The 22,254-nt window shown below is 51.1% G+C and overlaps 1 protein-coding gene and 1 long non-coding RNA gene across 4 annotated transcripts in view; one reads left to right on the top strand and one right to left on the bottom strand.

The window, feature by feature from the left end:
• Positions 1–243: 243 nt before the first annotated feature.
• Positions 244–3,681, top strand: LOC120095963 (uncharacterized). Of its 2 annotated transcripts, XR_015634961.1 has the most exons (4): positions 244–454; positions 835–893; positions 1,638–1,682; positions 2,349–3,091. It is a non-coding gene; the product is annotated as an uncharacterized LOC120095963 (long non-coding RNA). The 2 variants fall into 2 exon arrangements; XR_015634960.1 differs by lacking the exon at positions 1,638–1,682 and having other exon boundaries at positions 2,349–3,681.
• Positions 3,682–8,348: 4,667 nt separating this feature from the next.
• Scarb1 (scavenger receptor class B, member 1) overlaps positions 8,349–22,254 on the bottom strand; it is a 66,415-nt gene continuing 52,509 nt past the window's right edge. The window contains 6 exon segments of one of the 2 annotated variants that reach the window (NM_031541.2): positions 8,349–9,092; positions 12,042–12,170; positions 14,738–14,884; positions 15,528–15,579; positions 18,503–18,576; positions 19,448–19,566. In NM_031541.2, coding sequence (NP_113729.1) covers positions 12,042–12,170; positions 14,738–14,884; positions 15,528–15,579; positions 18,503–18,576; positions 19,448–19,566 — 521 coding nt within the window. In that variant the 3' untranslated portion in view covers positions 8,349–9,092. 2 annotated transcript variants of the gene reach the window in all.

The raw sequence follows: 22,254 nt of genomic DNA, 5'->3' as shown, positions 1-22,254 counted from the left end.
CACTCTCATCTGGACCTTGGAGTGGGTGAGGCAGGAAGTGGCTTTCCTGCGAATTGTACGTGGGCACGGTACGGTCATAGAGTCTTGCCGGAGCAGGGAGCAGATACAATGCATCCAGTCTGCAGCCACAGGACTGGCCTCCCACCCCTGCCTGCTCCCTCGCCAAAGCTGATGTCACAAGGAAACCATGTCCTGCCCCCGAACAGCTGCTGCCCACAGTCTGAGACCACAGAGCCAAGAGCCGTACAAACCTGGGTCAGAGAGGCCTGAGACTGGGTCCCTGCCTCTCAAACAGAAAACATTCCTGTGGCCCAGCAGAGGGCAGATGGTAGCCATAGCCACAGGAAAAGACTAGAGGGAACAACACTGCGCTATGTCTATTGGCTTCCAAATCCTTCTCCACACTTTCCTATCCATCTGTGGCGATGTGATCTCGGGGCAGGGATAGGATAAGGTAAGAGCAGGGTAGGGTTGAAGGGGGCGGGTTGGGGGCGGAGACCCAGGTCCTAAGGGAGTAGATGAGAGAAATGGGTATCTGCCCATATCGCAAAGTTCCTTCTGTTTTCCTACATACAAGATGTGACTGGCAACGCACAGGACCTGGTATGACATAAATCTGACTCCAGTATGGCTCCACGTGTAGTCCTAGTACGTCAACTCTCCAGCCCAGCCCACCAAACCTCAGAGTGGGGCAGCCCCCGCCCCTGAACCTGTATACCAACTTCCCAAATTCCAAGGGATCCTTCCGTCCCCTTGCTGCCTCACTCTCTCCTGTGACAGGCTCTGGGAGACGGGTGCTATTTTTAGACAAATGACTCTTCTTTCTTCATCCAGCACTTGTCGACTGTCTGGGACAAGCCTGAACTGGGGTTCTCACCATGCAGCCTGACCAGGTAAACAGGGCTCCTTCTAGACCAGCAGTTCTCAACCTGTGCGTTGAGACCCCCTTGGGCAAACCTCTATCTCTGAAAATATTTCCATTATGATTCATAACCGGCAGCAAAACTACGGTTATGAAGTAGCAACAAAAATAATTTTATGGTTGGGGGGTGGCTATAACATAAGGAACTGTATTAAAGGGTCACGGCGTCAGGAAGGTTCAGAACCCCTGTTCTAGACAGATGCAGTTTGAGGCCTGAGACTGTGACCTCCCTTCCTCCCCAGGCCTCCTGAGGTTCCCAACCTCAGCGCCGGCCATGCTTCCTGACCTAGGTTGAGATGTTCTTTCTGGGGTCACCAGCACGGTGGGCAGTCCTTGGGTACTGCATATAGAGGAACAGTGGGTAGCATCCATGAGGGGGCGTAGCTGCTGAGGTAACCAAGAGGCCATGGGTTATGACGTCATCGCTCTGTGCCTCAGTTTCCTCATTGGGAAAACAAGGGGAATGGTGACATTTCTCATGTCACAATTACTGAACACATGTGGTCAGTGTGAACTATTTGTCTAGCACTCAGCAACTACTCAAGTAATGACAAGATCTCATGGATGTAGAAACCAGAGGCTAGCTGCTAGCTTTGATCTCACTGAGTAGGTAGTGGCCAGAACCTGCAATTTTTATTTTATTGTAAAAATTTAGTGTATGCATATGTATCTCTCTGTATGTGAATGTGTGCACACATGAATGCAATACCCACAGTGGCCAGGAGAAGGCGCCAGACTTTTCCTGGACCTGGAGTTACAGGTGAGTCGGTACTGGGAACTAAACTCCGGTCCCCTGCAAGAGCTCCAAAGTGTTCTTAACTGCTGAGCTGTTTCTCCAGCCCCCATAATCTGCCATTTTGTAGTCTTCAAGGACATAGATCTCAATAACCATTTCAAAATCACCCCAAGGACGACTGTAGGACCTGAGCCCCAGGTTTACTTTGGAGATGCCCGTCTCAGTGCCTGGCTTCCTGGGCTGAAGAACTGTCACTATTTGCATAGACATTGTCTGCAAGCCCTATACTCTGACAACACGACACAGCGTCTGTGTGTGGGAGCTGAAGATAGTTTTTTTTTTTTTTTTTTTAAGTGTAATAGAGAGTTTACTTGAAGGCATGGGAGAGGGGCATGTGAAGGGGCGTTGAGAAGGGAGGAGAGAGAGAGAGAGAGAGGGGGGGGGAGGGAGAGAGAGAGAGAGAGAGAGGGGGGGGAGGGAGAGAGAGAGAGAGAGAGAGAGAGAGAGGAAGAGGCCGACCCAGAACACTTGGAGAGAGAGCGGGGGAGGGGAAAGAGGAGAGAGAGAAAAGGGTCAGAGGAAAAGTGGGGATAGCCTTTTAAATGCAAACATATCCAACTGTAGACCTTATGCAGCCCGGGTTTGTTACATTGTTTTTGTTTGTTTGTTTTTCACTCTTAACATGTCCAGAGCCTCGAAAAATAGATGTTCCTCCTCCGTCTCAAAACTGCCTCAGAAGCCTGGAGTAGTTGAGTATGCTGTCGGCTTCCTGACTAGAACCACAGCGACCCCTGGTGGCCATTCTCTGTACCTACATCTGCTTCAAGCTATTCCATGCTCCTGCTTGCTATTCCCACAACCTTTATTGCCCAACTGCCCTTGGCTACTGGGCCCACTCCCTCTCCCCAGGGGCATCCCTTAGCCAGCAGTCTCTGCCTCATGCTCTCTCCTTCTAGGGAACTCAGCCCCGCAGGATCCCAACACACAGAAAGTCACGGGGTCACTTGCTGAATGAGAGAATCTAAGCATTTCCTCAGAGTGAAAAGTGCTCCGCACACAGCAGGTGCCTAATAGTTGCTTCCTGGAAGCTGGGCATCCCAGCGTTCTCACTGTAGTCCCATCTCTGGAGTGACTGCCCACACGCCCCTTTTTATTTCTTATTTATTTCGTAAATAAGTAATTGCTATGTAACCCAGGTTGGCTTCAAATTCATCGTTGCCCTGCTTCAGCCTGTTGAGGTCTGCACCACACTGCTGTTCACGGCCCAAGTCCTAATCATGAGCCCTGGGTTTTAGTTTCGGGGCTCCTGAACAAGCCTCTTAGTGTTAAGACCCTTTCAAATTCTAAAGATTAAGAAAGAAATATTTCTGGCGTGGGAGAGGCGCTCTGGAACACTCATAAAATAAAATTCCTTAAGGTTGCCCATCCCCGAATCAGTCTGTGGATAGTTAATGACGGGGTTTCCACCTCCCAAGAACCGAGGGACACTGGCCAACCTTACAGACGCCACGCGTCATCCTATGTGTGCAACCCGCCCTCCAGTGGTCAGTTCTGGAATTGCACAGAAGTCGGTCCTGGATTTTTTTTTTCTTTTTAACTGGATGCGGGTTGAGGGGGTTGTCTTCAGAATAGGGAAAAGCTACCTACGTGTTTAAGGACAAGCTGTAGCAGACGAAATCTCAGAAAGACTCCTGGGAAGAACAGAAGTGGAAGCCCAGGCTGCCTATGAGAGCCAGGAGCGGCCTGGCCGACCGTCCCACATACTCCAGGGACAGATCAAAACACGACGGTGTGGTGAACGCGAATGCAGGCAGAGGTTCCACCCACCTCCTTGGCTGTTCCACCCCCTGCAGAGGCTCTGGCTTTCGCTCATTGCTTTTTTTTCTTTTCCTGAGGTGGGCTTCACCTTCAGCCCAAATTGTCCTAGAACTCACGATCCCCTGGCTTCAGCCTCATGAATGCCGGGCTGACACCAAGGAGTCTGGCTCCATTTTGATTTGCCTAACAATAGTCTCATGCAGCCCAGGCTGGCTCTACCTTCTTGTGTACCTCATTTATTCCCTGAATTCCCGAGGCTTCTGTCACTGCCTCTTGGGTGCACTGTCTTAAAGGGGTGGGGGTTGCTCGGGTCTGGGACTCGGCCGTGCCCCTTAAAAGAAGCAGCAGGAGAGCAAAACCATCTGAGAGGAAGGGTGTTGGTTGGGCGACTCCGGAGACCTGCACCCCACCCCAGGACCCTGGTGCCAAGCACACAGCGGGCTCCGGGCAGATATTTCCTGAAAAAGTTGACGTGCTCCAGGGTCACATACCAGAGTTTCCATCACAATGCCAGGGCTGGAGGCAGGGGCCGTACTCCAACAACCAGAGTTAAGATTCCATAGCATCCTGGCATCAACTGGGGTACAAAAGCACTGTAGGGGTGCTGAGGTGAAAAAACTGAGTGAGCAGTTATCACGGGTCGGGTGGGGGCATCCTAGTTTCATTTCTATCTCTGTGACAAGAGTAGCATGGAGAAACAAGGGACATTTCACTTACAGTTTCAAGTCTATTATTCCGGGGAGGTACAGGCAGGGACTCAGGCAGTGAGTCACATCACATCCACAGTCAGGAGCAGAGAGGAAATGGGACACACCCATGGTGCCTGCTTGCTCATGCTCAGCTAATTTTCTTCACTCTTACACAGGTCAGGACCCGGCCTAGGGAATGGCACCGCCCACAGTCGGGGTGAATCTTCCCACTTTAATTAACGATCAAGGCAAATACTCACACATGGGCCCCCCGAGACCAGTTTGATCTGTGTAGTTCCTCTCTGAGGGATTCTCTCTCCCTCACCCTTTCTTCCCAAGTGATTCTACGTTGTGTCAAGTTGACATCTTTAATTTACCAGCACGGAGGGCTTCCCATAGGAGGCAGGAGAACTAGGGATAGGGTAGCTGATGAAAGTGAGGCCTGGGTGAGGCAGGAGATGATCGAGGTGACACACCCTCCATTGGTAGCATAGGAGGTGGTGACAGTGTACAGAGCATCCTCCGAGAACTAGGAGCTACTGGATACTGAAGGGCCTGCAGGTTTAAGGGCTGTGTGTCACATGAACATAGAATTCTGGGCAAACTAGGCCCAGCATCTCACAGACACATGGCTTCTTCCTCTTTGAAAATTTAATTCTTGAAGCCAGGTGTGGCGAATGCCTTTGATCCCAGCACTTGGGAGGCAGACACAGGTGGATCTCTGACTTCAAGGCCAGCCTGGCTACACAGAAGAATCCTGTCTCAAAAAACAAAAACAAAACAGAAAACAAACAACAAAAACAAAAACAAAAGAGGAGGGGCTGGAGGGATAGCTCAGCTAATAACGTGGAAATAAACACAAGGATGTGAGTCCGAGTCCTGAGAGAGAGGGAGGGAGGGAGGGAGGGAGAGAGAGAGAGAGAGAGAGAGAGAGAGAGAGAGAGAGAGAGAGAGACAGAGAGAGAGACAGAGAGAGAGAGAGAGAGAGAGAGAGAGAGAGGGAGAGAGAGAGAGAGAGAGAGAGAAAGAGAGAGGGAGGGAGAGAGAGAGCGCGCGCCCAAGCCCAAACCAAAAGGATCCTTTTCCAGGAGCCAGCAGGGGGCGCTATAAGCGGCTGTTCCCTTTTGGGGCTTTGGGGCCTCCGCACAGCACAGACCTCTTCTACACACACACCCATGGGGGAGCCTTCCCACACTAGTTCCCAGAAGGCTGCAGATTGGGCAACCAGCTTTTGCAAGCGGGTTATTTCCATTCTCTGGCTTTCTATAAATGTGGAGAGAGATCAGTGGGTGTGCCGGTCCACAGGGTAAAAATACCCGGGTGATTGACGGCTGACAATAGGTGGCAGCCATCCGATCCCTGCGTACTGCTCTGCAGGGGAGGCGTCCCCGCAGCCAACTGGACAGGCGCCCCGCTGCCTGGTTCCTTCTGAGAATATTTGGAACAGACAGAGCTTGCCTGCTGCCAAATGTTACACACTGAGAGGAAGGTCAGTGTGTATATAGAGGTGGGGAGGTAGCGCTGGGGAAGTGGAACTTGAACCTCAAGCTTTGCTTTGCTCTGCTCTGCTTTGTTTTGTTTTGTTTTGTTTTGGTTTTGAGACAGGGTTTCTCTGTGTAACCCCGGCCATCTTGGAACTCACTCTGTAGACCAGGCTGGCCTCGAACTCAAGAGATCCACCTGCCTCTGCCTCTGGAGTTCTGGGATTAGAAGAATGTTACCACCACCTCACTACTTTTGGCTTGGGGGGGGGGGTTGTTTTGTTTTTATTTAAGAGGGAATCTCACTACATAGTCTAGCTGGCTTGTACCTTGCTGTGTAAACCGAGTTAGCCTCGAACTCACAGAGATCCTCTGTCTTCTGAGTGCTGGGATTAAAGGATTGTGCCATCACACCATCACAACACCTCCTCCTCCTCCTCCTCCTCCTCCTCCTCCTCCTCCTCCTCCTCCTCCTCCTCCTCCTCCTCCTCCCCCCTCCTCCCCCACTTTCTTCTTCCACCAGTTCTTACATAGCCTCAGGCTGGTCTTGAACTTGTGATGTAGCTCGAAATGACCTTGAACTTCTGATCTTCTTGCCTCTACCTCACACCTTTGCCCGCAGTTCATTCGATGCCGGGGATCTATCCCAAAGCTTTTTGCCCGCTAGGTGAACAGTCTGCCCACTGAACTCCAGTTCCAGTCCCTACTCTGTGTACACTTGAGCAGTGGGTCCTCAGATAGGACCATGCATTAAAACTCACAGAAGCACATAGATTCTTCCATTCTGTGTGCAGGGAAACTACATAAACTACGTGTGGCAGAAAAGGCCGCCTGAGACAATGTCCACAGTCAGCAAAACATGACAGGCTAATGAGGCCAGACCTAGTGACTGGAGTGGGGTGTCCTGTTAGGGGCTGAATGTGTTTAGTCCCTTACCCAGTGAAAGGAGATCTGACCGCATGGGGCTCTGTTTGCTGGTAACAGATTAAGGTGGAGGGAGGTCCCAGGCCAGAGTTGAGTTTCCACACACCTATAAAAGCCAAGTAAAGGGGTTGGGGATTTGGCTCAGTGGCAGAGCGCTTGCCTAGCAAGCGCAAGGCCCTGGGTTCGGTCCTCAGCTCCGAAAAAAAGAAAAAAGAAAAAAAAAAAAAAAAAGCAGCCATGTAAGACACAGACACCTGCAGGGCAGGGGACAAACATCCCCAGAACCCCAGCCAGCCTGACCCAACCTTCCTGAGCCTCCAGACTCCTGAGCATGGGTGTCTGCCTGAGTCCTCCTGCCCTCTGTCTGTGGTGCAATAGAAGCAGGCACAGAAACCAGACCAGGAAAGTCACAAGGAACCCAGGCAGAGGTGCATGTCTCTGGTCCCAGCCATGCAGAAGGATAAGGCCAGAAGATTCCTTGAGCCCAGAAGTTCCCAACCAACCTGAGTAGCACAGAAAGGCTGTTTATCCCCAGTCATAGAAATAATAAATCTGGTGCACACCTTTAATCCCAGCACTTAGGAGGCAGAGGCAGGTGGATCTGTGAGTTCGAGACCAGCCTGGTCTATGGAGTGAGTTCTAGGACAGCCTGGGCTACAGAGAGAAACCCTGTCTTGGAGAAAAGAAATCTGGATATGGTGGGGGTATGCCTGCCATCCCAGCATTTGGGGCAGAGAGGCAAGAGGATGACAGGTTCCAGCCCAACTTTTCCTAACAAAGGTAGAACCTGTCTTACAAAACAAAACAAAACAAAATATTAGCTTCACGTAGAGGTTTGTGTCCCACAGCATAATGGAGTGAATAATATGAGGTAGAAGAAAACTTTCAATGGCTCTAGGGCAGGAAGTAAGCAGTGCCAGTTGAAGAAGAAGTGCAGGGCCAGCGAGATGGCTCAGCGGGTTGAGGAGCTTGCTGCCAAACTGGAGGAACTGAGTTCAACACCCCCCCCCCTCACCTCCCAGGATCCACATGGTGAAGACAGAACCAATTCTTGCAGGTCACCCTCTGACCTACACATCTGTGCCATGGCATGGACCCACACACAATAATAATTTTTTTCTAAGAAAGCAAGGGGGTGCAGACCATTGCAACCAGAGTGTCTTATGTATTTTTTTTAAGATTTATTTATTTTTTATGTATGGGAGTATACTGCAGCTGTCTTTAGACACACTGGAAAAATCATCGGATCCTATTACAGATGGTTGTGAGCCACCATGTGGTTGCTGGGATTTGAACTCAGGACCTCTGCAAGAGCAATCAGTGCTCTTAACTGCTGAGCCATCTCTCCAGCCCCATCTATGTATTTTTTAATGTTCACAGTAAAAACCTCTTGCCCAGTTCCTAGTGGGTCCCTTGAGGGTAAAACACGATTTTATTCTAAAACAGGGACACCAGGGAGAATTCCTGCTTTAACTTGGGACAAAACTTAGACCCTTCTTTCCAACCCTTTCCCCCCACACTCCCCAGGTTTGTTACTTGGGTAACAAGGGTGCTTTGGCCTTGGACCCTGACTATAGGAAGGCCCAGGGGACCCCATGGGACAGAGGAACGACAGAGGTGGCCTGTCTTGGTGCACCCAAGCCACGTACATTAGGTTTGAGGTGGAAAAATGACTTGCGGCTGGTCGGTGCTGGCCTCACACCAGGAGACATGTTGGCAGTCGTGGCCTGGATCCTGGAGCCCCAGCCCTGCCCAGAAAACAGTCACAGAAGCCAGTGTTGAATTTGTGAAAAGGTTTATTGCTTCAGTCATGACTTTCTTTCAAAAGACGATAAAATTTCTCTTCCAGTAGAAAAAAAGGGGTCGATTGTGGGACGCTGGGCCTCTGTATACCCTACCCTCTGGTGAGATATACTAGGTGCCAGGGGTAGACGGCCCACACCTCTCTCTTTGACCCCACGCCTGAAAAATAAGGACCCTGAGGGGGCCTGCCACCGCTGCCACTTACAGTGGCCAATTCAGTGTTCAGGTGACAGCAGAGACTGTAGGAGAAGGGCCAGATACAGCGCCAGAGTGTGTGTGCAGACTGGTCAGGATCTGGAACTGCTTGTCCAGCCGTGACGCAAGAGGCCGATGTTTGCCCAGCCCCTAGGAGTGACAGATCTGTGTCCTCTGTGGGAACTAAGGCTTTCAGCCTGCTGGAGAAAGACGGAGAAAGTCAGGAGCCCCGGCGGCGCCAGCTCCTACAGGAGGGGCAGCTACAGTTCCCACAGCCTGGCTCACAGGTCACTTAGAAGAGGTCGCCTGTGGCCCAACAGGCTCTACTCAGCAGCGGGTCTGTCCCTGGTCCCTGAGTGTTTCCGCACACTATGTGCCGTGGGGACAGTGTGACATCTGGGGGCTCAGGACGTGGCACTGGCGGGTTGTCCGCTGAGAGAGTCCTCGAGAAGTGGGGTGTAGGGACTGGGCGGCTGGTCTGACCAAGCTATCAGGTTTGGGGGGCTCGTGGTGTCTTCTGGGCCCTGTGGAGAAAAAAAGAAGCTGAGTCACTGGCCTGTCACCTAGCCCTGCCCTGCCTAACCCCTTATCCCACCAGCACAGAAAACACTTCACCACCCCAGCACTGTCTGCCATGAACCCAGAGATGCCGCCCCCTATACACGGGGACTCCTCAGTCATGTAGATCTCTGGGTTCCGTTGTCCCCCTTTAGAGATGGGGAAACGGAGGCCAGAGAGACTGGCCCGTTACAGAGAGGAGGACAGAACAGAGTCCGGAGTAGGTAGATAACACTGTCACACAGAGAAACTAGGATGGGCCTAAATGTCTGTCCACAGGAGGACATGTTTAAAATGCTGTCTCAAGGGGTTGGGGATTTAGCTCAGTGGTAGAGCGCTTACCTAGGAAGCGCAAGGCCCTGGGTTCGGTCCCCAGCTCCGAAAAAAAGAACCAAAAAATAAATAAATAAATAAAAAAATAAAATGCTGTCTCAGGACAGGCCAGGGACAGCTGTTAAAACTGGCTGTTGTTCATAGAGGTAAGAAACACCATCTCACCAGACTGCTGTAATGGTGGCCACTGGGCCTTAGGGACAGTAGGGTGTTGGGGAAAGGGTATACAGAACAGGAAAAGATGGCTGAGGTAAGTCGAGAGACTCCGAGTCGAGAAGACTTCCCAACTTGGGAAAATGAATGGAAGGCAGGGAGAAGAGCACTGGGCGCCCCTGCCCTGCAAACCCCACCCCTCCCCTAGTGGCAGGGAAGGAAACTGCAGGGAGGCGTCTTCTCCTTGGACCAAAGCCAGTAGCCCTGCCCCCAGCACCCCAGCATTTGAGAAAGTCTCAGGGTGCTAGGGGGCGATGCTCAGAGGAGGAACAGACTAAGTAAAAGGCCCTGCCTTCAATCCCCAGCATCTCACACACACACACGGACAGACAAAATCAGAAGTAAAGTGGGGGGGCGGCAGGGAAGGGGACACAAGGTACAGTAGAGGTGCATGCACTTGGGAGACTGAGGCAGGAGGATCGCTTGTCTTGTAGGTTGGTCTCCCCCATGAAAAACACACACAACAAAGCCACAAGGCACTGGGTACCGATTTCCCCTCCTCTGGCTCCTTTCCCGTACCGTGTCTGACAGAGGAGAACTTAGAATGAGAGACAGATCAGTGAGAAGCAGAGGTTCACAGCATTTTCAAGGCCGCTCTGTTCAAGGCCAACCCTGCCCATTCGCCCCCAACCCCGTTGCCTTACAGCAACACCCACCCACCCGGGGGGACCTTGTTCATATTATATACCCTTTGACCTGGTGGCAGCTGTTTCCCGTCCATAGCAAACAGTAGCAGCCTCTAGGGGCCACCCCCATATGCAGGTGCACGGCAAAGTGTGGGGGGGCTCATAGAATTTCACTTAGCCAGGCCGTGGAGGGTTGGGTGGGTAGGGTAAGGTCCCTATGCAAGGGCCCACATGTCTCCCCCACATACGCTGATCCTCAGAGGACACTGCCCTCCCTAGCACATGGTCAGGGCCAGAGGTATCCCCCTGGAATGGGACTCAATCGATTCTCCATAGCCCGGGAAAGCCCTGAAGCCAAAAAGGATTAGACCAAGCTGGGAAAGTAAAGAGGAAACCCCAATTTTGTTCATTCTGTTAGGGTCTGAACAGGGTGGTGGCTGTGCACCTAGGGGCTCCACCTGGGCTAAAGTGACCACGGAGCTTCTGCTTGGAGCCTACATTTGTCCCCTAGGAGTCCCCCAACATCTCCTCAGGAAAGCCTTACCTATCCTCTGGCAATAGCAAACATCGCCATGACTGGAAGGAAGCAAGAGGCAACACTAAGCCTCCCCCAACCCTTCCTGGAAGGACCACTAGACCAGGACCCTTCCTCAGCTCCAGGGACACATGGTGACCCACTGAGCAGGAGAGCCCCCTCTGCTGGGCCTTGTCCTCTTTCCTCCTTCAGGGAGGTGGCACCCACCAGGACAATCCTACATCCACCAGGGTTCTATTTTATATTCTCAAACAGCTGGCATTGCTGGAAGTGGCCAGCTGGCCGCCCTGAGCCCAGGAGCTGAGCTGTGGCCTCCACACCCTTATCCCTACCCTGTCCCCAGCTCCCTCTCCAAGCAGTGTTCACACCCAGGCTGGCTCAAAGGCTAAAATAACAGCTTCCGTTGAGACAGGACTCACCTCTGCTAACCCCAAATTGCAGGGCCCATAGCTCTTCCTGTCCCTTCCCAGGCAGGGAGACGCCCTGTAAGGCTCAGTCTCTCCTGAGCCCTGATCCCTACAGGGCCTCGATCCCTACAGGGCCTCGAGATCTCAGAGAAGTGCTGTCCTGAATCCCTGCAAGGTGGGCTGTTAAGAAAGTCAGGATGCCAGCTCTACCTGAATCGGTGGCTTGCCACCAGGATCACCCATCCGCCATAGGGCAGACACATGACTTGCTTTAAATTCAGACTGTATCGAGCAGGTCTGTCGTGTACCCTGAGCACTCGACCACGAAATCCTATCCTCAGACCCAGCCCCAAAAATGCAGCTGGTTTTCAACCAATGTTTAAACTTCTTCACTTTTTAGTCACTTATTCTGGACTGGAGTCAGTGTGCAATTTTGCACCCTTTTTAGTCCAAAAAAAAAAAAAAAAAAAAAAAAAAAAAAACCAAAAAACCAGTTTTCAAACCCTTTGGGCTGTAAGAGTCTCTTAGCTTCCGGGATGCACAGGGACCTGTATTTAGCAAACTGCAGGGGATGGAACTCTGAGAAGCAACTGGCTTAACCTTCATCTTCTAACAGGATCTTGAAAATGAGAGTCAGTGACTGAAGATCTGAGGAACTGAGGCAAGATGGGACCCACTGAGAGGCCAAGAGGGTGGGTCTTCACGTGGATGACGCCCAGACAGATGCTATAGGTAGAGAGGGTAGAACATGTCTACTGGCTATGCAAGGTGGGGTGAGGGTGGGGGTTACCTGGTACGCACCTACAGCTTGGCTTCTTGCAGTACCGTGCCCTTGGCAGCTGGTGACATCAGAGACTCAGAGTAGGCCTGCATGGCCTCCTTATCCTGCGAGCCCTTTTTACTACCACTCCAAAATAAAAAGCATTTCTCCTGGAAGACAACCAAGCTAGTTTATATGGCTGTGTCACTCAGCGGGTGACGCTGGGTCCCCCAGAAGCAAAGGGACAGAAGAGAACAGGATTGCAGAGTCCTCCTCCACCCTGCATTGTGGGCAAACTGCCCTAGAAGACCGGCAAGCGGGAAAGTCACCGACAGGAAGCAAGTGGTGGAGGTGGCCCCAGCGGGGCAGGCCTGGTGAGTATTTGGATTTCTCTGGTCTGGTTTGGTGGGGCTGGACTTGAACCTAGGGCCTGGGAACTACTGAGTACAATCTCTCACTTAACTCCTTCCCCCCCAAGTTTTTGGAGGTTTTCAATCAGAAGGAAACATTAACGCACTCTTGACTTGCTCTCCTTATGAATGACGTATGACTGACCAATTGTGTTGTTTACCAGCAAGCAGTTATAAAAAAACAAAACAAAACCCCAAGATGCTCGAGTGCACAAACACACAGGTGAGGCAGGCCTGGCTTTGTTAGGGCAAGGCAGGTAGGGTGTGGCTTACTTCTTTGGCCTCTGAGGAAACCTGCAGGGCAAGTAACCTCACCCCTAGACCCCCTTCTATTTTGGGATTCCTCATCTTGTTCCTCCTCTCTCCTCCAATGGTTGACTGGAAAAGCCTGGCTCAGCTCTCACTGGACAGCAGGAGGGAAGAGGGACACACCAGCCTGGAAGCCCAGATTGTGATGTCCACCAGATACTCCAAGCTATGGTCAATAAGGAGAGCCGGAGGCAACCAGATGCCCTTGGAGATGACAAGAGACTGGGGGGCCGGTGCTTGGATAGGGAAGCAGGGTACTGGTGACTCCAGAGGGATCCGGCCTTCCCACAGCAAGCAAGCAAGCAAGCATGTACACCTTTCAGAAAGAAAGCCAGCAGGTTGGAAGCTCCCCCCACCCCCAAGCACACACAGGAAGTTCAGCCTGTGGCCCCAGGACCTCTCAGGTGGGACCCTGTGGGCGGCTCTTCCACAGGTGTTCAAAGGTGGCCCGTGGCTCCCCTGCTTGCCGACAGCAATCCTCTCTTATCACAGCTGATCATAGTCCTGTCCCCAAATGCCCTGCTTCCTAACTGCAGCTGTCAGCACTACGAGGGGACTTGACCATTATCATAACCCCAAGATCTATGGACTTGGTTTACATCACGAGCGGATGCATACGTGCCCCTGAGGCCAGAAGGGAACTAAGGTTCTGGTCATGACCCCCTTTGCTTCCTGCTTTCAATGGCCGCATGCCCTGAGGTGACATTTCTCACTCAGTTTTGCTCTCTTCCTTATGGAAGTCACTCCTACCCCTGTCTGAAGCACACTGCTCTTTTCTGAAGTTTAACTTATTTTCTGAGACAATGTAGCTCAGGCTGGCCTGGATCAAACTTTACATGTAGCCAAGGATGGCTTTGAACTTCACATCCTCCTGCCTCAACTTCCCTCCTGAAGGCTGGGATTATAGGCATGGACCACCACACCTGCCGTGAAATAGTCTCCAGACTTGAAAGATTAAACCTGGAAAAGTATTTAGAGAGGCTTTGTGTTCTTTATATTTTATATTTAAAATATTTATGTATTAATTTTACGTGTATGAATGTTTTCTGTTCAAGTATGAGCACTGTGTGCGTGCCTTCAGATCACCTGGAACTGGGGTTACAGAGGGTCGCAAAACAGCGAGTGGGTGGGAATAGAACCTGGGTCGTCTGCAAGCAGTAAGTGCTTATAACCACGGAGCCATCTCTCCAGACCTTTTTTCCTTTCGTCTTCTTTTTCAAATCCTTTCATTAATTTTTTTTCTTTTCTTTTTCTTTTTTCTTTTTTTTTCAGAGCTGGGGACCAAACCCAGGGCCTTGCGCTTGCTAGGCAAGCGCTCTACCACTGAATCCCCAACCTTCCTTTCATTAATTTTGATCATGGGTTGTTGTTTTTTTTTTCCTGTCAGCGTTGAAGACTGAATGCAGGGCCTTGCATTGGCTAAACAAGTGCCCTATTGCTGACGTAAAACCTCAGCCTCATATTCTGATATATTTGGGTGAAGCCAAATTTATAACTAATTTCTTTCACTTGTTCCTTTTAGAAAATTTAAGTTCAAGATACCATCTGTGGCTTCTCCCGTTTCCATCTCACACCCAGCTCTGGCCCAGAGCATTTTCCTTGGGTAAAATGATCTTTTCTCTTTTTTCTTTTTCTTTTCTATTTTTCAGAGCTGGGGACCGAACCCAGGGCCTTGTGCTTGCTAGGCAAGCGCTCTACCACTGAGCTAAATCTCCAACCCCAAAATGATCTTTTCTCTTCTTGGCTTTCATTTGCTTTGCTAACCAGGCCACCCCCCCCAGTCCCCACCTCCACCTTCAGCAGGCACTTCACACAGTGCACCCACTTGCTGGTCAAATGGCTTGCGTACCTGTCTCAGCTCAGCACCCACCCGGGAGGGTCCTGGGACTTCCAGGACTTGTAGAGAAAAGTTAGTGCAGGATGCGACAGACAGGTAGAACAGAGAGAGCTAGCTGCAGGAGATAAATGCCGGCTGCAACCGGAGCAGAGTCCCAGGCGTGGCCGTCCCGCCTACTTACCTGGCTGCGCAGTTGGTAAATGATGGGCACCAGAAGCAGGAGGCCTCCAAGCCCCAGCAGCACATACTGCGCGTAGTGAAGAACCTGGGGCATCAGCACCAGCTGCGTGTAGAACGTGTTCAGGGTCTTGCCACCCATCATCCCGCTCTGCAGAAGAAAGGACAGGCTGCAAGCCGCGTCTCCAGGCACCCTCCCCCTGTGCCCCGCCCCGCCCCAACTCAGAACAGAGAGCTTCAGGAGCGCTGTTGCTCGATGTCCAAAAAGAACTACATTTCCCAGAAGCCCTTGCTGTTGGCACACCCACGTAACAAGGAACTGGCTAATGGGAGGTGGATCTGGCCCAAAGCCTCCTGGCACAAGATTCAGCTTTTTCGCTGGTTAAAATCCAGTCTCAGGACCTGAAGGGCTAGAAGAGAGATCAGGAAACCTTCAGGGTGGCCTGGTGCCCAATTCCATCTCCACACACCCCTCAGGGGCTTTTAACAAAACCTGGAGATGGTTGAGTGGTTAAGAGCGCTGGCTGGTCTTCAAGAGAACCCAGGCTTCATTCCCAGCATCCACTTGATGGCTCACAACCATCTGTAATCCCAATTCTAAGAGATCTGATGCTCTCGTCTCGGCTTCCGTGGGTACCAGGCACTCACGTGATATACATACATACATACAGGCAAAACATACAAACAGCTAAATTTAGGTACCGGAAGTTAACCTAACATTAGCGTCAAAGTGAAGCAAAAGCTTCGGCTAACATGCAGAGTTCCCAGACTCCCTTCTACCTTCACAGACCCACCTGTTCGAACCACAGCAATGGCAGGACTACTGGCTCGATCTTCCCTGTTTGCCTGGAAACAAGGGACACAAAGTGAGTGACCGAAGGCGACCTTCAGAATGGAAGCTATGTTAGGGGTTCAGGCTGACTTGTTGCTCTGTGGTAGAGCTTCTGGTTGTCATGTGCAAGGACTTGGTTCAATCCAAACACTTCACAAGAAAACGAGACAGAAAGATGTAAGTGAGCTTGGTAATTTCAGTACAATTAACTATCCTTAGCCAAGTTTGAGGCTAGCCTGGGCTACATGAAAGCCTGATTCAAAAAATTAATTAAGGCACCTGGCAAGGTTCAGCTGAGGGGGTGACAGTGACTGCTGCCAAGCCTGAAGACCTGAGTTCTATCCCCAGGACCCATAAGGTGGAACTGACTGGCTCCCTAAAATTGTCCCAACCTCCTCATTGTGGCATGACCTGTACAGATGTGCGCACACACACACACACACACACACACCCACACACCCACACACACACACACACAAACACTGAGAGATATCTCAATGGTTAAAAGGTCCTGAGTTCAATTCCCAGCAACCACATGGTGGCTCACAGCCATCTCTACTGGCATCTGGTACCCTCTTCTGGCATGCAGATAGAGCACTCATATACATAAAAATACATAAATAAATACATCTTTAAAAATAAATAAATAATAATATCCAGGAGTGGTGGCTCATGCCTCTATCCCAGCCCTTGGAAGACAGAGACAGGCGGCTCTCTGTGAGTTTGAGGTCAACCTGCTCTACAAAGTGAGTTCTAGGACAGACAAGACTATTAATGCCGAGAAACACTGTCTCAAAAAACCAAATGGTGGGCTGCAGAGATGGCTCAGCGGTTAAGAGCACTGACTACTCTTCCAGAGGTCCTGAGTTCAATTCCCAGCAACCACATGGTGGCTCACAACCATCTGTAATGAGATCTGATGTCCTCTTCTGGTGTGTCTGAAGACAGCAACTGAGTACTTACAATAAATAAATAAATAAATAAATAAATCTTTAAAAACAAAACAAAACCAAATGGTAATAATAACAACAACAACAATAATATAATGCGTTTCCTCCCATGGAAGCCTGGGTGGGGGGTTGGGGATTTAGCTCAGCGGTAGAGTGCTTGCCTAGCAAGCTCAAGGCCCTGGGTTTGGTCCCCAGCTCCGGAAAAAAAAAAAAAAATGAAAAAAAAAAAAAAGAAAAAAAAAAAAAAGAAAAAAAGGAAGCCTGGGTGGCTGCATCTGCCACTATCCACAAGGGAACCTGATCACATGACACAGGTCCAGGTCCAGCCAGAACTTTTAACACCCCAGGAGTGAGAGGAGAAACTGTCACGGTGCTGGGGATGGTATCGCTTAGGTAAAGCATTTACTGCTTCAGCACATGAACCTGAGGTCAGATCCCTGAACCCAGGCTAGCAGGTATATGTGGCTTTGAGCCTCTGACCCCAGGGCTGAGCCCAGGTAGAAGCTGGGGCTTCCGTGAGCAATCTCACAGCATCCTCTCCTGGCCTCTGTGTGAACCGCCCTCCCCACCAAAAACAAAACAAAACAAAAACAAAAACAAACAAAATTCAAAAAAACACACAACACCACCAACGACAAAAAGCCACGGGAGCCGGAAGGTATGAGCAGGCCACATCCTGAGCTGAGGCTGGGGAGCTGGGATTGTAGCAGGAACACTACACTAGACTTTGGCTCCTTACTGTGACGACAAATACCACCAGAGGTTGACAGTGGTGAACGCACTGGGGATGGGGAACAAAGATGTGCATCTCTGGTGCGTCTCCATCCATCTATAAAGGTTCTGAAGGGTATCTGAGGCAGTGGAACAAATCCATGTTTGGATGCTGACCTCAAGAACTCAAGCCCGTGGCCAGACCACTTTGGCTTCCGGTTTTAAGAGCCCGGATAAGCCAGATCGAGTGGTGCTGGTTCAGGACCTGGATGGGCTAGAGAGGGAGTTCAAGGGCAGCCTGGGCAATCTAGTGAGACATCAAAAGTGAAGAGGGCTGGGGTGTAATTCAGTGAAAGAGTGTTTTCTAGCACACACAAGGGTGTGTGTGTGTGTGTGTGTGTGTGTGTGTGTGTGTGTGTGCGCGCGCGCGCGTGCATGCCTAGCTGAGTCTGGTTATTCCTGGTCTTAGTTTTCACCACGAAGCCTGGAGTCCACCTCTCCCTCAGCCATATCCTTCTAAGTGGTTCCCAGCCACTTAGGTGCTGAGGAACGACCAGCCTGTGGGTCCTTTAGTTCAAAGATTTATTTACTTCATGTATGCGGGTACACTGTAGCTGTCTTCAGAGACGCCAGAAGAGGGCATCAGATCCATGACAGATGATCATGAGCCACCATGTGGTGGCTGGGATTTGAACTCAGGACCTCTGGAAGAGCAGCCAGTGCTCTAACCACTGAGCCATCTCTCCAGTCCCAAGGCTGGAATCTTACTAGCACGCTTCTGCCTGGCAAGCAAGGAATGGGGGCAGAAGGACCCTGGGTCTCACTGTGTACATTATTTATAGCTAAAATTAAAGTAAACCCAGGGGATGGTAGTTGAGAACACTGGCTGCTCTTCCAGAGGACCCAGGTTCAATTCTCAGCACCCGTATAGTGGCTCCCAACTCTGTTTAACTCCAGGTCCCTGGGATCCCATGCCCTCTTCTGGCCTCTGAGGCCCTTGCCCTTACATGGTGCATAGACATACAAGCTGGCCAACCCACTCTACTACGGGGAGACAGTTTGGATCGCCCAGTATGACTAATGTGCGAAGAGACCTTACGAATGGATGATTAAAGGAGTGTCAGGATGCAGCCTGTGTCTCCATCCAGAGCAGGAAAAGAGAGGTGAGGGGATCCTAAAGCTTGGGCCCTGCTTCATCCCATGCCTTGCATCTAACAATGCATGAAGCCTCCTGGTCCCGGAAGTTTTCAGAAGCTTCCGCCCCAACTCCGCTCACCCGACGCCCTTGACGGATTTGATGTACAGACTCAGCTGCATCTTCACGGAACAGTTCATGGGGATCCCAGTGACCTGGAGCATAAAACAGTGAGGAGAGAGGTGAGACTTGGGGGTGGGGGTTGTCCCAGCCTGCTTCAGCCCCGGGTGGGGGGCCCTCATCTACTTAAACCATATTGTGGCACCCACCCTTCTAGAAATTTCCCACACACCCACTGGGCTCTCCTTCAGGAAATACATGATTCCCAAAGGGATCAGCTATCTCAAGATCCCTTCTCTAGAGCCGCTCGCCACCAGAGGGATGACCCCCCCCGACCCCAATCTGGGTGTTTGTTTGGGGACAGAATATCATGTAGCCCAGGCTAGACTCCAACTTGCTAAGTAGCCAAGGATGACCTTGAAGTCCAAACCTTCCATCTCCACCCAGTAAAACAAAAACGTTTTTCACAAAATGCCTTCAGGAAGTCACGGGTATCCAGGTAGGACAGAAACCCAGAGGGTCCCCAGGTTAACGGTGACGACACCACCTGGACTGGACACATCTTAATTAGTGACCAGAGGCAGGGAGAAGTTAACCCAGGACAAGTTCCTCACACTGATTTCTCTGAGACACTGTGGCTCTCACTGATGTCTCGAAATCTTTAGTGTCTTGACACTGTCAAGGGTATCTCTGGTGAAGGAGACGTCCCGGCTGAGATTTCTTAATTAATTTACTATCTTATATCTTTTTTTATAGGCCCCAATAAAAAAGTAATGATATCATTGAACTCTGGAATTGGGGTAAAGTAAGACATCGATGACTCGAAGTTCTAGGAATAGCCACTGGGAAAGGAACTGAACTCCTCTGCCTCAGATGAAGCCAGCTCTGTCCTGGGGGTGGGGAGCCCAAGGGCCAGTGGCAATCTACGGGAACCGGCCCCAGACACTAGCAGGACACAGCGCTTACCGGGTGGATGTCTAGGAACAAGGAATGCTCCTTTGGGTCAGGGTTCAGACCAAGAACAGCTTCTGACAGCACGGGGTCAGCATTGTAGAAGTGGGGCTGGGAGAGAAACAGGGGCGCACCTGGAGGAGGGAAAAGGAGGAGTCAGAAGATGGGAGCTCCACATTGGCGTGGTTCGGCGCCATGGGTGCAGGGATGCCAACACTGGGGACCAGGCAGGGAGAATCCTTCCTTCATTGTGTAAGGTAGCTGGGCACACACAGGACCCAGGGAGGGCGGATGGAGCCAAGAGGGCTGATTCCAGTGTTGGGGGGCAGGGTGGAGGGAGGGAGAGAGAAACTGCTACCAGGCAAGGGAAAGGCATTCTGGGTAGGAGTGTGACAGAGGTGAGAGCAGAGATGACAGACAGAGGTGACGCAGAGGTTCAACGTCCCGGTCCCAGATCTGGAGGTGCACTAGGGAATCATGGGAGATAAAGGTAGAAAGGAAAATTAAGATCATACGAATTTGGGAGTGGAAGCGGAGTCTGAATGTGAAGCCAGACACACGGACAAGCACGCTCCTGCAGGCGTGTAGCACAGGGGTGCACAGGAGTGGGTCTCTGATATCCACAGAACGGACGGGACGGCACTGTTGAGAGATTCTCACCCAGGACCTGAGGCAAGACCTTACCAAACCCAACCAAAATGGCTCAACAGAAGCCGGGTGTGTGAGTTCCGAGTCTCCCTGGGGAGACCACAAGAGGCTCCAGGGCAACAGATTCGCTGGGAGAGTGTGTTCAGCTGAACCCATTGGCATACACCTTTAATCCCAGCACCCAGGAGGCAGAGGCAGGCAGATCTCTGAGTTTGATGTCAGCCTGGTCTATAGAGTGAGTTCCAGGACAGCGAAGACTACACAGAGAAACCCTGCGTCGAAAAACGGCAAACAGGGCTGGAGAGGTGGCTCAGCGGTTAAGAGCACTGACTCTTCCAGAGGTCCTGAGTTCGAATCCCAGCAAGCACATGGTGGCTCACAACCATCTGTAATGGGATCCGATGCCCTCTTCTGGTGAGAGTGTCTGAACACAGTGAGAGTGTACTCACAATATATAAAATAAGTAAGTAAGTAAATCTTAAAGAAAAAAAGTTCCATTTTTAAGCCTTTCTATTCCATGAACTCTAAGATTAAAGATGGAAAAAGCTTGGGGGTTGGAGAGGCGGTTCAGTAGTGAGGAGGGTCCCTGCTCTTGCACAGGACGCGGGTTAAGTTCCCAGCACCTACGTCAGAAGGCTCGGGACCACCTGTAACTCCAACTGCTTAGGATCTGACACCTCTGGTCTCCTCAAGGCCCAGCGCTTGTGTGCACAAAGCAAACACGGAGAATACACATCACACAATTAAAACTAAAATAAACCTTCAAAAATCCAAAGCCAGACGGGAGAGCATAGCCCTTTAAACGGGAGGCAGAGACAGGTGGATCATCCTAGTCTGGTCTCCAAGAAAACCACTGCTTGAAGCTCCCAACCGCTACTTCTTGCTCCCGGTCCCTGAACCGGATGCCGTGGGCATCTTCAAGTGCAGGTGTGGGATGCAAGAGTGCTGCACCTGTGCCAGGCTTGGCAGATACATGGTCCAACCAGGAAGTGCGTGTGGGCAGAGACGCAGCAGAGAACCAGGTGAATCCCAGAACCTTCGAGACTCCAGAGGGATACCTGGTTCTGTCAGAAAGACAGGAGAAGGATCCTCAGGGAGGCCTTCAAGCCCTCAGGAAAACATAACCTCAAGGATAAAACAGAACAGAAAAGAGATAGATGTCTGATCAGTCCCTGAGGCCTAACGCCACCACCACCACGGACCCTCTGAAGTCACACAGAGGTATATTGCCTTCCGTTTGGAAAACCCTACCCATCCTTTCATCCAAAACTGTGAAAGGAGACACCAGCAGACACCAGAAGCCCATTCCTCTCAGAGGGATGCCATGGATCCTGGGGAAATGAAGCCACCACCTAACCAGACCTGGAGGCACAGATTCCAACGGAATGTCACTGCTGCCAACACAGACCTGCTGCAGATGGCACCACCCCTGTGGCTTTCTAACAACAGGTGTGTTTCGTCTTTTCTTTTTATTTCCAAACACCCTCAGAGAGATGCACCCGGGCAATAAGTATAATTAATTTATAGCTTTATGGCCCATGTATCCAGACTTAACTGCTCAGGATTACCCGGGTTGTGATTAAGGGGCACTAAAGGAAAGATCCAAGGTGCTCCCAAGACAAGGACATGAGACACAGGGAGTCCTGAGTCCAAGAAATTCTCGTGACCCAGAAAGGGAAACCTATGCGCGTTCTTTATCTTCAGATAAAACGCCAGAGAGATCCGGACTCAGGTGCACGGCCACCACGGCATGTGTGAGAATGTTCTAGACGCACGCTTGTAATGGTGAAATGCCAAACTCCCATGATCCAGGAAGGAGTGAGGCGAGCAGAGTTGTCCCCATCGTGGGCTGTCACACAACCATCTAGGCTGTCACCTGCTATCCCGTGGATAGACCATATATGTAAACACGATAGCAGGAGGCACCAGGGAGCCAGGGAGAAAGAACCCGAGTGACTCCGTCGGCGTAAAGAGTAAAGCCAGTCAGAGAGCTGAGAGACCAAAAGTCAGGCCAGTGAACAGGAGAGGCCGGAAGGGGAGATGTTGGGTGTGGCGAGATGTGCCTCTTCGGGGGGTTGTTGGCCACACGGCTGTGTTCCCTATCGATTGAATCCCTCATCCCTCTTCCCCTTTCTCGTTCTCGTCCCATTTAAAAGGGCAAGCTTGGGGTTGGG

The sequence above is a fragment of the Rattus norvegicus genome, chromosome 12 (genome assembly GCF_021556685.1).
Source record: "Rattus norvegicus strain SHRSP/BbbUtx chromosome 12, alternate assembly SHRSP_T2T, whole genome shotgun sequence".
NCBI classification, from domain to species: Eukaryota; Metazoa; Chordata; class Mammalia; order Rodentia; family Muridae; genus Rattus; species Rattus norvegicus.
The sequence above is the reverse complement of the archived record's forward strand: the minus strand, read 5'-3'. Positions and strand labels throughout refer to the sequence as shown.